At 37.1% G+C, this 15948-nt stretch overlaps 1 protein-coding gene across 2 annotated transcripts; it reads left to right on the top strand.

Annotated features, from left to right (window-relative positions):
* The first annotated feature begins 6730 nt into the window (after positions 1-6730).
* LOC137737709 (transcription factor bHLH35) lies at positions 6731-15735 on the top strand. 2 transcript variants are annotated; one of them, XM_068477253.1, is made up of 5 exons: positions 6731-6875; positions 6996-7158; positions 7451-7681; positions 8002-8172; positions 14013-15735. In XM_068477253.1, exons 1-5 carry the CDS (start codon positions 6802-6804, stop codon positions 14100-14102), a joined length of 729 nt encoding a protein of 242 aa, XP_068333354.1. In that variant the 5' UTR covers positions 6731-6801; the 3' UTR covers positions 14103-15735. The 2 variants fall into 2 exon arrangements, with proteins under 2 accessions (XP_068333354.1, XP_068333353.1); XM_068477252.1 differs by having other exon boundaries at positions 6737-6875; positions 6993-7158.
* Positions 15736-15948: the final 213 nt, after the last annotated feature.

The raw sequence follows: 15948 nt of genomic DNA, 5'->3' as shown, positions 1-15948 counted from the left end.
TCCTTCCGAGGTAGTCTATCTTTTTCTCAACGAAGAGGACTGAGCAACTTTGAAGTAATCTACCTCGCCGGAGAAACCACATTGGCAATACAAAGGTGGAAGATATTCTTCAATTTTGTGATTGGAGGAAGGCATCTCAAAATTTCTACGAAAAATACGAAGAAAAAAAAAATATTCAAGAGGCAGCTCGCAAGAAGAAAAATAAAAAATATATATGCATGGAGGACAGCATAACCCAGTGCACTACAGCCAGGCCCTACGACCCAATTCACCATCTGAGCTAAGCCACGGAGGGCCCAGCCCTCTTCTCACCCCTCATCGCTCGCGTGTATGACCAACAAGGCCCAACGCATCTCGGCCCAACTCACTAGCAAAAGAGACCCCGTCCACACCGGTATTTCCTTATTCCTTTGCCTGCACGGGCCAGTGCCCAGCAGCCATAGAGGCCCAACCCAAGTTGGCCTTTCCGTCGCTCTGCGCCCAGTGTGTCTGCCACCTCTGCCCAAGCCTAGATGAGTTCTTAGCCCACGTTAACCAGTCCTTGTGTCGTGCTGCCAACAGCTTAAACTGCTCATTGGAGCATCGTGGCACCCCTGCCGCTTTTCTCACACCTCCTTGGCCCTTGCCAAGCCAAATTTTCAAGCCTTGAGGCTCTAGAAAATTAAGAATAATGAAAAAGAAAATTCTTACCTTGGTGCAGCACGGAGAAGAAGAAGAACAACAAGAAATAACTCTTTGCAAGGGTAAGAGAAGAAGAAAGCTAAGGGAAAGGGAACAAATTTCCTTTGGCTTCTCTCTTCCTTGTAGGGATAAAAATTGTTCTCCAAATTTATTTAATCCCTTGCTTAAGACAAAATTAAATAGGTATTGGGGGCAATTGGTTTCCTTTTCCTATAAGAGTTTATCTCCAAGTCAAAGAAGGAGATCTACATCAAATTGGGAAATAACTATCTACATAACTAGGCAACTTGGGACTTCTACACCTGCTGCCCTTTTTCTATGTGCAGCCCAGCAGGTGTGAGGGAATTTGTGGAGCCTAAAATAATCCCAAAAATCCTAAAGGCGACACGTGGACTTTTGCTCAATAAAGACAAGATTGCCCTCATTAATAGGCACGCGTTTCAGATACTCCGACGCACAGCTCAGCATCCCTAAAGGTCCATGTAGTTGAATACGACTGCCCACAGCTCACCTGCCCATGGCAAGGAAAAGTCAAATTATTAAAGATAAAGATAATTACCGAAATCCTTCAAGTAAGTAATCCCGATTTCAATCAATTGGGGATATTTGCACCATTATCTCTAAATATTATTTCCTATTTAATATCCTGAGAATATTCTCTCCATAAACCATGGCCAATAAGATGCCGCCATGTGTAAGGTAAAACCTTAACACCATGGCTGGCCATTCCCCTATATATACCTCCATCTTTACCAAATTTTGGTAAGCTTTTGCTACCCCTAAAAGCCCTAAACACATACTCTTTTCAAAGAAACTAACTTAGGCATCGGACATCCATTGGCCTAACCCCCTCCCCAGCCACCTTGTGGGCGCATGAGGCTGAAGTCTTTGTTTATGGGTGGAGCCATGAAAGGACCAAAATGGTCTCGGGCTTACCTTGAATTTTATTTTTTCATGCAAAAAACTAGAGTTATTCCTTTGATTTCCAAAGAATTTTCATGGGATTAGGGCCCCAACTAGAATATTTTCCTTATTTTTTTTTCATTGGGTTCAATTTGAGGCTGTGGCTTCCATGCAATTAACCAGCGTCACTGTGAGTTTGTAGGACTTAGGTGATCAGAAGAGGGAGAGAGATAATGTGATATCCCGTCCCTAAAATTATTATTTTATTTTATTCTTGACGTATTTCGAAGATTTGATTGGAACTAGTTCTTTATTTCTCCAAATTTGAGAAAAACGAAGTGAGGGTTACTTTAGTCATTTCCAATTTTCTTGACCTTTTCGGTCAACTCTTGAATTGGTTAGGTAGAGTTCGATTCCATGAGCGCGTAGGCGTAAACAGATCTTATTTCCGAGTCCGAACGGAGAAGTTAGAGTCGTTTGAAGTTGGTGGCATTTTGGTAATATTACCAAATTGCTATAAATTAAATGGGAGGGAAACCTCCAGAAAGAAAGGGGGGAGAGTTTTTCGGAAAAATGGGGGAAAAGAGCTGCCTAACCCGTTTTTAGGGAGAAATTGACCCATAAACCCACCAAACTTGACCCACTTGTATCTTTTTCATCCGAGCTCCGTTTTGGATGATCTTGGTGTCCATGGAAAGCTCTTGGCGAGCCCTACATTTCTGTGATTTTAGATTTCCCCATTTCCTTTCCATCTTTGCAGCTCGAGGTCGCAAAGTCCACGACTTTTCCGGCGGTTTTATCATTTTTCCGGCGATTCCGGCAATGATTTCCTTCGAGTGAGGTATGAAACTTCATCTACTCTTCATAATCTTCGAGTAGGTATGCTTAGTTTGTGCTTTCGTATTCGTTTTAGAGTTGGGTGTTTAGAACACCTAGAAATCCGGTTTTCTCCGGTGAAATTGGACGGTTTCCGGTTAGAAATTATCGTCGGCCTAGTTGTGAAAAGTGTTTCCCTTGTTGAGCTCTAGCTACCACGTAAATTTGAGCTCCTCTAGTTAATGTTGAAATTCGGGGTTTGTAAACCCTCCACCTTGACTTCCACCGCGTGTGGAGGTGCGTGGGATCGTTCACAAGTGTTGTCTAGGTTTTAAATACCTTCTAGTGATCATGTGAACCTATGTCTAGCTTGGTTGCCAAAGATTCAATTGTTGGGTGTGGTGATCAATTTGGACCGCCACTTGTTTGTGTGATTGACGACAATTCGACCATTGGATCATAATGAAATTTTAGTATGTTATCCTCGAAGCATAATGTGGACTTTGGAAATTTATGGATCATAAATCGGATTTGCGGATTGTTGTGGACCCCATCGTTGACCGAGAGTTGATTTTTGGTCAACATGTCTCGGAATGTTCTAAATAATAAAATTAGTACCATGGGAGACTTAAGTGAAGTCTAGTGGGCCTACATTGGTTAGAGAGTGACTTGAACATGTGTGATATGGTTATTACCTTGATTTCTTATATTGGTACCATCTGTGAATTTGACTTGATCTTATAATGTCATTCTATTGAAATATGATTATATATTTATATATATTTATATATATTTAGCCATAGACCTATGTTTATCAAACATGATTTGGCTTGTGTACTGATGCTGATCGTGGTAGGTGAATTGACGTGCATATTCGAAAGGTGTTTGAATTACATAGATGGTATATTATGATGAAATGTGAGTGACTTTAATATGTGTGAATATGAAATGGCTTTATAATCATTTTTCCTATAAATTGTTAATTTTCATATTTAGCCAATGACATAGTTATATGAAGTGGGATTTGACGTGCATATTGGAAATGGTTTGTTTTGTATGAATGGCTTGATTTGTTGAGGTGAGGGCTAGTGGTGGATCATTAACCCATTGTCAGGGGGTTTGTTGCTTTGAAACGTGTCAATGCTCGTTTCATTATTTCATTTCTTGTTTCGTTGAGCCTTTATAATTTGAGTAACTTGATTCATGTGTTGTTTCATCGATTGGTGGTTATGCAATGTACTCCGCGATTCCGTTGAGTGATGGTCCGGAATCCTTCCTACTCCATTCTGTGATTCTGTTGAGTGATGGTCCGGAATCCCTCTTACTCCGTGATCCCGTTGAGCGATGGTCCGGGATTGTATCCACCTTAGTTCATTGAGTTTAGTTTGAGATGGTTGCAAAGGTGTAGGCTTTGGATGAACTATGTCGCCCTACTTCTACTTTCATTGTGTGTATGTGAATATGGATGTGAGATGCTATGGTTGTTTGGATTGAACTTTTGGATGCTTGGGTGACTCCCTCGGTGTTTTCAAAAGTTTGGTATTGATTTCTTAAGAAAGATTTATATTCAAGGTTTTTAAATTATGATTGACGGCTGGTTTTATTATTGTATCACATGCTTATTTTATTGTCCCTCACCCGAGCCTCTCAGCTTATCTGAGTGCCTGAGTTGCCAGTGCACCAATTCCATAATGTTGGCATTGACTTTACATATGACAGGTATGGGTAGATTATGGGAAACCGCTTGATATTTTGGTTCCGTTGAGTGGTCCGGAACCCAATGTTGTTGGATTCCGTTGAGTGGTCCAGAATCCTTGCTCTAGTTCATTCCGTAAGGTGATTTAGAATCCTAAATTCGAGTAGATGGGAATTACCCACAATAGATATTGTGAAAATAAATTAGAATTACCATGTTATTGTTCTTAAACCCAAATTGGGAATTATGTAGAGTTCTTTAATTAAATTCGTGAAATGATATGTTATCTCACTGATTGCTTAACGAAATTAAATGTTAATATTGTACTTCGTGATTCCTTGACATGTTACAAGCTATGTATTGAAATATAATGTTGGAAGTATAGTGATTAGTATGATGAAGTGAAATGTGATTTGAGTTGTGTATTGGAAATGGCTGTGACATGTGATTGAAACGCATATTGAATTGCTTGGGAGATGTGAGTTCTAGTAAATGACCGATGACCCATTGTGATGTGGATTTTGCTCAATATTGCTTCGTTCGTTGAGTTTCATGAATTGGGTAACTTGAATCATGTCTTGTTCTTTCGAGCCGTTGTTATGTTTCTTGGACTTCCGTTCAATTCGGTTGGGTGGATTGGAACTGAGTTCTGTTTGGATTCCGTTGAGTGATGGTCTGGAATCCCCTTTGGAGCCTTGGTCCATTGGGTGGTCCAAAATCCCTTTTTCCAAAGATGTAGTCTTCAACTGAATTGTGTTGCTCTAGCCTTGCGTTTCGACTTGTTGTATGTGTTATTGATGATGTGATGGTTGACATTATTGATTGAGGTGATTATGGAATAACGTTGCATATGAGTGGGGTCATCATGAGTATTTTAGTTGATTAATACTTCTAGAGATTAATGTGTGCTTTGTTAATTCTTAACTATGTTACACACTATGAAATGCGATGGTATGTGGATAACGTGATGAATATTGTGATGGTTGAAGTGGAAAAAGTAAATCGTCATGTGGGATTGATATGTTGGATACCATGGTTATGGTTACGACTAGACTCGTTGATAAATGTGGCTAGAGAATGGTATTGTACATCGTTGGTTCTTGAAAATGATATATGTTGTGAATTGCGGTATCATGTTGTGACATAATTGCCTATATATTGTTGGAGGGGAAATCATGATTTTCATATGGGTTATTATGTAACCCTGAGTCAAGTAATTTCATGCTTGTCGAGTTCTATTGATTGATTGAGAAAAGTTATACCTTTCGACTTAATTGGAGTGTGTTATATGTCAATTATTGTGCATGACGAACTACGAATGGCTTGATCCCTGTTTAGGGTACGTAGGCAGTCTAACGGGAAGGTTAGATGCAGCCATAAAGCATACGAAAAATAACTATGTGATTCGATTATTGTGTTGTGCTTGCCCATATCTCGGAGGTGAGATATGATAGATACGGATTTTTGGTGACGTCACGTGTCAATTCTGGACGTATGTCGGGATTGGGGCGTGACAGATAAAGTAGGCGAGACAACTGGATTTTATTTTAAAATTTGCTTTATGACAAGAAAGACGTCACACCAAACCCAAGTAATGGTGGTCGTAGCTTAGGACACGACAGACTTGTATTTTTCTTATGTCAGAATAGCATTTTAGGGTGAGATTTTTAGGCCCCTCCTTAGCTAAAATTCTGGCTCCACCACTGTCTTTGTTCAAAGGTGTTTATTGTTTTACAGATGCATTTTTGTCACAGCAAGAGACGGCAAAAATTTGCACTGCCATCATTCATTCCAATCATCTCCGTATTTGTAGGTCCAGATAGCATTGTAAATGAAAAACTTGGAAAAAAAAGAAGTATGCACATACATTCATTGACTCTTTTAATAAAAGGAAAATTTGATTCATTGCTTATGGAGGACTTTCTCCATTCTTTTAAGCCAAAACGATAACAATTTTTCCCCTCCCCCTTAGTGTAAATAATGTTATTTGTTAAAAAAAACGATAACAATTTTATTATGTTTAATTGAAAATTGGTAAAAGATTCCATCTATTTACCTATTTCCCCAATTTTACTATATCTCGTGGTGCGATAGGTGCGTGGAGTATACCTTCTGCTTGATCGCACCCATGGAATACAAATTTGAAAGTACCGTTGGGAGAATGCAAAACACGCGTTGAGTGTTCCTCACATTCTCTTAACATTTTGTTTATTATTTGTTTGTTGTAAACCTCAAGATGGAAAGGAAGGTAGTTCTCAGTCTTTTTATTTAGAGTGGTACGGAGATTCTCTTTCCTTTCATATTTTTTTTTACTCCTCTCTCCTTCTTTCATATTTTTTTTTTTTCTTTTCTCTCTCCACAAAAATAAAAAAATAAAATAAAATTTTTAGGGTACAAACAAGAAACGAGAAAATGAGAAAGAAAGAAAGAAAAAAGAAAAGAAAAAAGGAAAGAGAACCGTTGTCCGGCCTTATTACGCGGCCTTGTAGACCACATTTTCAATTGTAGACTTGCAGTCGTCAGTCAATCGTTAGACGGTTTAGATCATTTCGTGGAAGAAGCATCAAAGCTTCCTCTTTTCCCACGTGTGTCATATAAAATCCCCTCCACTTATAAATTTCACTCACTGCCACCCAAAATAATACCTTTGCTTTCAGTTTCGACATTCTCTCTCTCTCTCTCTCTCTCTCTCTCCCCCGTCCGCCATGGACAATATTGGCGAAGAGTACAAACATTACTGGGAAACCAATATGTTCCTCCAAACCGAAGAGCTTGACAGGTAACCTTGAAAATACTAGTGTTCTATGTTTTTTTCTTCCCACAATTAAGGAAGTACATGTTGTCAATTGTTACATATATGCTGCTTTTTAACACCAATCATGATCGTGGTCCGTAGCAGTTGGGGTTTGGATGAGGCGTTTTCCGGGTACTATGATTCGAGCTCGCCGGACGGAGCAGCTTCATCCATGGCCTCCAAGAATATTGTGTCTGAGAGGAATAGGAGGAAGAAGCTCAATGAAAGGCTGTTTGCACTTAGAGCAGTGGTCCCCAACATTAGCAAGGTTAACCATACAATATATTAAATTATTAATCTTAATTTATTCATGTACACTCTATCTCCTTAATTATTGCTTTGCTTGCTTACCCCATTCTTAATTATTTTATACCCACAAATTAGCAGTTAGTTAGTGTTCTTTAATTTGCTTCCTCCCACTATAATATGACGATCAAATCACAACATTACCCTATATTTTATTTTCTTTTTGACGAAATAGTGTTCATGATTTGGCTTTTTTATCTTTATTTTTATCTATTATTTGTAAATTTGGTTTTGTTGTTGGGTTTGGAGGACAGATGGACAAGGCTTCTATAATCAAAGACGCCATTGAATATATCCAAGAGCTGCATGAACAAGAAAAAAGAATTCAAACAGAGATAGTTGAGCTTGAATCTGGAAAATCAAACAGAAATCCGGGTTCCGATTTCGAACAAGACCTACCGGTCCTGTTGAGATCAAAGAAGAAGAAAATTGATCAGATCTACGACTCTGAAGGATCAAGAACTTCCACAATCGAAATCCTCGAGGTAATTATTAATTAATTCAATCATTCGTCCAAACATACCCTAACAAAAAAATCTCCGTCTACACTTCTCGGAAAAGCTTTATTTGCATTTTTAAAAGAGTGAATGATACACATGTTAATTAATTGATCAATGTCATTTGTACATTTATTTTTACCTCCAACATAATTCTGTTAATATTTTATCATTGATCTTGCCTAAAATTGAAAGGAAGTGTAAAAACATAAAATTGACGTGTGGATAACACTGGTCGGTTAATTAACTCATGATGGATGTAATATTATATTAATTAATGATGTGAGCCTTTATGTTGCACTTTACAGCTTAGGGTTACATACATGGGTGAAAAAACAGTGGTAGTGAGCTTGACATGCAGCAAAAGAACGGACACAATGGTAAAATTGTGCGAGGTATTCGAATCTTTGAAGCTCAAAATTATTACCGCGAATATTACTTCTTTCAACGGGAGGGTTTTGAAGACGGTTTTCGTTGAGGTAAGTTGCTTTTTCCTTACTACTTTTTAATTAATTTACTTTCTTAATTAGTCACTTGGAATTTGGTAATTTAAATCCCTAGCAAATTCAGTGTTGGACAATTTTTTTGGAGCATTTTTATCCGTGCTTCAAGACTTACTTGGATCTAACGGAAGACGTGACACAACTTAGCGCAATAATGTTTTAGGATTCATATAGCCGATCTTACCTAATAGAAAAAACTTTGTTGTTGTTGTTATCTCTACCCGTGCTTCAAATGCCTATGCATTTGGACTCAATAAAACCATCTATCCGGTCAAAAAAAGGGAAGATATCTCATCCGGATCTCTTCCACCAAATCCTAGGGATCAAGAAATCCCGGCTTATGAAATTTGATCAAACGATTACAAATACAAAGTTTCTTTAAAAATTATAATAATTGTAATCATTAGATCAAACTTTAAAGTTTCAAATCTCCAGATTCCTGGAATTTGATAGGAGAAATCCGGATAGGATGTCTTCCCCAAAAAAATGGCTGGCAAATGGACGAAAGGCAGTAGCCCGTTAGGCTGCCCAGCTAAGAATTACCTAGACAATGGCCTACATTAGGCTAACGTCAGGCAGTAGACATGTGCAACCCACCGAGCCAAAAGACTCATTTAGCCTCACCCTCAGCCTTTGGATTTCCAACGTTTTTTTCATCTGTACTGTTGGATTTTCAATGGTAAAAGAAATTGAAAACTGTAGACTGTGCCACGTGCACAAACTTGTGCATCTTTAAAAAAGAAAAAAAAAACTAGGAATCAGCGACCAGGGTTAATCTAAAAGTAAAATATTCCAACAAAATACAAAATTTATTTTGAACAACACACTTAAGCAAACTTACAGGGTTCAGCTCTAGGGAATTTTACTTTAATTAATTATGCTTGGTCTAATTATAATTAAATTATTGGAGTTATATAGGGAGTTTTATTTTCAAAGAATATTTATTAAGTACACACTTAAACACACTTACAAAGTATAAAAAAAATTTTAAAAAATTAATATGTAAATAGTAATCGTCCTCTTCTTGCCAAACGGGTAGACTTGCACAAAAACAATCACTTGGCAAGGGGCAATTTACATGCTCCTACCTTTGTATTGCCCTTGCCCGCGTAAAAGGTGGACTTGGTCTTAAGGTAAACTGGAAATTTCATTCAACTAAAAGACAAAATTCAAAACGTAGAAACAACTGTGGCACTTGATTGGCCAACTCTAGTGGCACTAGCAGCATTTGTTGTTGTGGAGATCAAATCTTTTGTACTTTAAATGGGCGTGACATTTCTTTAGTCCTAATTATTGACTGACGCATATTAAGTTTCTAACAACAAGAAGAATTAAGTTTATAAACATGACATTTAATAATTAAGGTAACAGAGAGACCATACCCATTTTAAATATAAAAGACCCTGAAATGGGGTACATGCTAATTAACAATAGAATTTATTTCCAAGTGATAGTGCTCAACTAAACTTCTCAACTATTTAAAAAGCTTTCAACCTTCCATTGAAAGCAAAAAGAATATTTCGTGCAAAGTTTAAGACTAATTTAGAATGACACTTAAAAACTTTAGAGATTTTAAGTACTTGTTTCACCTTAGAGAGAGATTTATAATTTTAACCGTATTATTCGACTTATCAGATTAATTAATATAATTAATTATTTGTTGAGATATTAACTGTCATATATATATATATATGTATTGTGATGGAACAATAATGTTCTGTCACAAGAATTACTATACAAAAAATATAATATTTTAAATAAAAGGAAAAGCATTGAAGACAGTGATAGAATGTCAATTTAATCCAAATAATATCATGTCCATGATAATACTAATGAAAGAGGTAGAATTTGAGGGTCCACCACAATTACAAGATTTGTAAACCGATGGAGAGCACTTTAAATAAAGTGAATTGAGGGTCCGGACATGTGGCTACTTACCACTCAGGGCGATCCCGTCCAGAGTGTCCGAATAAAACCAGTCGAGGAACAAAAGTGATCAAACGACCCCATTTTGATTTTCAACTTTAACAAACTAAACTTTGACAGCTTGTTTATTAAACTTAAGGAGATATACACTTAAGCATCTTCTGGATGAACTGAGGATACTCAGTCCAAACGACATAATAATTTATAAATAAAGCCAACTTAAATAAACGATGGGCTATACCGTCATTGTGACGTGAATTATAAGACCACTTTTTTTATTCATTTTTTTTTATTTTTACTTACTTTTTTTATCGTTCTCTTCTTGCGTGTCTTTAAAAAGTTCAAACCTCGCTAGGGCTTACCATATTGTTATGCTTTTATAACTAGGTCAGTTCACCTCATTCATTTCAAAACCATAAAAAAAACTCAAAATTAGTGATGAGATGTAGGTCATACGTAACAGAATGATACATTTTCGCATCTTAGATGATATGATATAATATGTTGTTAATGGAAGTTGCACACATGACATTTCTATTCCCAAATCCAGAAAGCGGGAAACTTGTATTGGAGTGGTGGGAGAGATATATATTGTGATGTCAATAGGTCAATGGATATGTTCTGGGTCAACGGTTACAAAGAGACATGTTTCCCATATGGGCAAAGTCTCGAAGAAAAAAAAATCCTTTATAAAAAAAATTGAAAAAATATTAGCAAACAAACAAAAATTGGGTGGTTGGGAATAGAAAGTTTTCAAAACCTCGTGGGGAATTCACATTGAGATATTATATGGTCCCCTATGAATTTTGAGGGCATTATAATAAGGTCATCGTTTTAATTATTTTGTTCCAAGCTGTGGCTTCATTACAACTACCAAGTTGCCTTTGGTTGGTGATTTTTTTTTATTTTTTTTTATTTTAACAAATAATATTATCTACATTAAAAGAGTGAGGATTGGTCTAAGCTTCAAAATAAGCGAGCCATAATAATATGGTTCAAGTTTATCTTTGGCAGGAATCGAACATAAAATCTCTCAGTTACAAATGAAGAGAATAATATCATTAAACTGTAATAAAATAAAAATAAAAAAAAGAACCAAGCTGGCTTTTGTAAAATTCGTTATTAGGGTGACTAGTTATATTTTCCTTGTAAGTGGGATAGTGTTTCTCAATCACTTAATTTTTTAACCAAATAAAAACTTCGTTAATGGTCCCAATTAGTATAATTTCTGCTGCAATTTCTTTTTCTTGTTCTGTTTTGTCATATCTCCAACGAAAATTACAAGAAACGACCTGAATGCACGATTGATTACATCTTGTTTTGTCTTCTTATTCTACTTCTATATTTTTTTAAGTTTTAAAATCTCTATAAAAACAAAAAAAAACAAAAAAGATATTGGTCCAACTGTAGTTAGCACCAAAACCAAAAAAAAAAAAAAACCCAATGATTCTGTCGCCAACCTATTCACACCACTTGCTCCTTCCTTTTCAATAAATTTGAAATGTTCTGTTTTTTTAACAAATTAAATGTCTTTTTCTTCCTTGTCTTTATTCATAAAAAAGAAAATAATAATATATTTCATATATATATATATATGGTTAAATGTCTTTTTATTCAACTTCATGAAGTGATGGTTGCTCACCCAAATAATCAAAACACGCTTTGAATAATTTATAATTTATGTTTGTCGTTATTACGCCATCTTAATGATTTTAGTTTCTTTTTTTTTTTGGTCAAAGGATGCTTCATTAACAAAACAAGCATATAGACATTAGAGGTCCAAATATAATATCCACATAAGCAAAATAATGGACCTCAAAAGTCACACAAAAGCCCAACCAGTTTGAGCCCACAGCAGAGAAACAGACACCTAATCCTAAGGTACCGTTTGGTACGTGGGACGGGACCAAATAGAATGGGACAAGATGTTCCGTCCCAAGTTTGGTGTGCCTAAAACGGGTGGAACGAGCTGTTCCACAGGATGAGTTTTGGGTGAATTTTCGTTCCACCTCACCCCCTGGAACGACTCATTCCACATCCGTGGAACACAAAATTATAACATCTCCGTCTCCTTCTTCTTCCTCCTTGTTTCCATCCGAGGGCATCTTTGCTCCCGTTCCGTTCCATTCCGTTCTGTCCCGTCTCGTCCTGTCCCGTTCCGTCCCCTCCCGTCTGCATACCAAACGATACCTAAAAGTCTTCTTCTAGCACCTTTGTCGATAGCCGCAGCTCCTCCGACAGTCTCAAAACATCACCACCAACCATACCCGTACCAGCACCTCAGAGGTAGAAAGAACAAGGATCTCATTTTCCAACAGATAACAACACATCGAACACGACCACCAAATAAATAGACGAAGCTTGTGGGCATACCACAAACAACAGTGCCAGATTTGGAAGACAAAGAGAAATGGTGAAATCACCCGAGCCGGTGTAAACTAGGGGTGGGTTCAAAAAACCGAAAACCGAAAAAAACCGAAAACCGAACCGGACCGAGACCGAAAAAAACCGAACCGAAAAAAAAACCGAACCGAAATTGTCAAACCGAACCGAACCGAATCTGACCGGTTCGGTTTCGGTTTTTGAGGCTCGGAAACCGAACCGAACCGAACCGAACCGATATATATATATATATAATTTTTTTGAATATTTATAAATAGTTTAGTCATACAATCATAACAAAACAGAACCTGTTGCCAAGTTGGTTTCAGTTAAACTTTACAAGCATGGAGGCATGGGTTCGAACCCTCATGCCTCCAGGATTTGTGAGATTTTTTTTAATTTTTTAATCTTTTTAACAAAACCCTTAACTTTAACCCTAACCCTCCTCCTCCTTATTTTTCATTCCGCCTCGCCTATTAATATGAATGTGAACTTTCATATTTCTTTTTTTTTTTTAATAATTTTGGAGGGAGACAAAAAAAAAAAAAAAAAAAAAAAAACCGAAAAAAAACCGAAACCGAACCGAAAAAAACCGAACCGAAAAAAAACCGAACCGAAAAAAACCGAAAAAAAATTGAACCGAACCGAACCGAACCGAAATTTCGGTTCGGTTTCGGTTTTGAGAAAAAACCGAACCGAAGCAAACCGAACCCAGCCCTAGTGTAAACACCGGAGATGATGACCACAATAGATCGCAGTCAAAATTGTCGAATCCGAGGTGAAATCGGTGGAAGGCAGGTGAAGTTCATGTAGATGGGTGTGTAGATAAATGGTTTGAAAGTTGGACGTGTGGATTTGAAGGAAGGAGAACAAAGATAGTCGGTGGTGAGAAGCCAAAACAAAATAGGAAGAAAAACCAGGGAAAAACTAACAAAAAGAAAAGAAAAAGAGCGTTTCCGCTGACCCTAAAAAGATTAGGGCTGGCGGCAAGAAGAAAAAACAAGGTTTTGTACTACTCTCACATAGAGAGAAAAAGCTCTCACCCGCAGAGAGAAAGTCTCTCACACCCAGAGAGAAATTGTTAGTTGTGTTTAGTTTCTTTATTATATAAGTACGCATGGTTTGTCCACCACGGACCGGGATCACTGCGGAGCCAACTGACCAAAAGACCCCATCCTTTCATTTTTTATCATGTGGCCAGTTGGCTTCGTATGTAAAACAAGGCAAGATGAAATTAGAAGGCTGAGATCTTTTGATCAGTTGGCTTCGTATGCTGAGATCCGATGATCCCAGTCCGTCCACCACACGTTAGAACATTCCCATGCATCGCATCATATGCATCATCATATCATATATATAATAATCTCAATAGTATTTGGAGTCGATGCTTCACGTATTAAAATAATAAATCAAGTTCGAACATCTAATTCTGTTTTATATATTACAAACCATATTATTATTTTGAATTTGTACCGCAATAGTTAATGATAGTTCCTTGGATTTTGCAGGCAGACGAAGAAGAAAAAGATGATTTGAAGATAAAAATTGAAACAGCCATTGCAGCTTTGAATGATCCAGAAAGCCCCATGAGCATATGATCACGATGAAGTTCCGTTTTTCTTATCATCACTGCTATTTTAGGGTTTTATCTTTAATTTGTTGATCTTGTTTCGCATGGAAATGTCATCCTTTCAAACTTGCCAAAACCAAAACATGTTACTCATCCCATTGTCATCACGCATTACTTTTCCAGATCTAATCTTCCCAAAGACAGAATGTTCTCCAATATTGTATAGTAACCTGTGGAAGTGATGTCTTCCACTTCAGATATGATTCCCTTTTTCTTCAAATATATATTCACTGCATCACTACAACATACAAACCAAAATCTTTGAAAAGAACTATGCTGCACACATCCTGAATTCATGCCACCCAATATTTCTCTGCCTCTCACAAGAGTTTCAATCAAAGAATAGCCTTGTATATAGGAGTCGCAAAACACCCTCATGTTGGTTATAATAATTTCTTGCGGGATTACCCTTCGTGGGATTTACCATCAACAATCTCATTCAACATTGGCTTCGGCCTTTAATATTTACAAAAATAGAAAACTAACAAACTATACTATGACATCGGCCTTAACTATAGTACCACGGGATCGCCCTTTGTGGATTTTACCGGAAACAACTTCTCTTAACAATGGCATCGGCCTTCACAATTTCAACAACATAAAATCAACATCTATGTAGGATTACCCTTTGTGAGATTTAGCTACTCATATCACCGGATTACCCTTAGTGGGATTTACCTCAAGTCAACAACTTCTTCAAACTTCATCTTTTCATAAGACATGTATAACCGGACTTATAGCAGATACATGCTAACAACTGAGCTGGTTAGACTCGACATTATAGGTTGTGATAAGGGAAAAATACTACACAAACTCCTCAAAAGAATTGTAGAAATCAGTGAAGCAGAGAGACAAGAATTAGGCCCATACAAATTGTACAATTCATGATTTCAAAAATTCCAGCAAATGGAGGCTATCACAAACACTGATCTTGAAGCAATGACCAATCTTGAACCCAAAAGTTGCGGAAGAACATAAAGACTCAGAAGAAAGATGGCTTCGAGCACTTAATACTCAACATATCAACTGAAATGACTTCATGCCCACAACAACAAACTAATTGATTTACGTTATACTAAAAGAATCAGACCAAGAAATTCAGAAAAAGTGATTGAAAAACTTAACCTTCACATAAAACTTTTGAGCTGGGCATTTCATCAAACACTTAGGCTGCACATAGGTCTAAACTTTCTCTTCCATACCAGAGAACAGAGCACGGATCAAAATCGGAGAAAATAGAACTCAGAAAGCTCATCTGAAAACACCACCAAGATGAAGAACTAGATCGAAGGCACCTAAGAAAACGCACCAATAATTGATGGCCCGGATAATCATGCAATCTCGTTCCATTTCTCCAAATCGTAGACCACCATTACGTGCCCCACCAAGACGAAGGCATTCCATCGGAGGTGAAGAACTTGATGAAAATATGAAAAATCTCGGATACAAGAACCGAAAAATTCCCGCTTCTAGTTGGCCTGAAGAATCAAGATTCATGCTCATGGACAAAGAAAAATTTGCTACAATTCCAAAGACTGAGATATGACATCACCAATAATCTCTAATCACAACCCAGAATGAAAATTAACCCAGAAAGTACTGAACGATTGCAGAAGCACCAAAGAAATTAATGGAATTTCTAACGAAAAATTAGAAGAGAAGTAAAACTAGAAGCAGATGAAACTACTGAGCAGTTAAACCACCAGAATCTATGGTGTGATACTATGTTAACTACACTGAAATATTTGAGATTCGAATAGAAAATCAAGGAGAAAGAGTAACCAAGAAAGATGAACTAGAGAGAATTTAGAGTG

Source organism: Pyrus communis, chromosome 6, assembly GCF_963583255.1.
Source record: "Pyrus communis chromosome 6, drPyrComm1.1, whole genome shotgun sequence".
Lineage (NCBI taxonomy): Eukaryota > Viridiplantae > Streptophyta > Magnoliopsida > Rosales > Rosaceae > Pyrus > Pyrus communis.
The sequence above is the reverse complement of the archived record's forward strand: the minus strand, read 5'-3'. Positions and strand labels throughout refer to the sequence as shown.

Coding starts and splice junctions, on each gene's coding strand:
- LOC137737709 (XM_068477252.1), top strand. CDS start 6,802: ATGGACAATATTGGCGAAGAGTACAAACATTACTGGGAAACCAATATG. Junction 7,159..7,450: donor TGGTCCCCAACATTAGCAAG/GTTAACCATACA, acceptor TTTGGAGGACAG/ATGGACAAGGCTTCTATAAT. Junction 7,682..8,001: donor CCACAATCGAAATCCTCGAG/GTAATTATTAAT, acceptor TGCACTTTACAG/CTTAGGGTTACATACATGGG.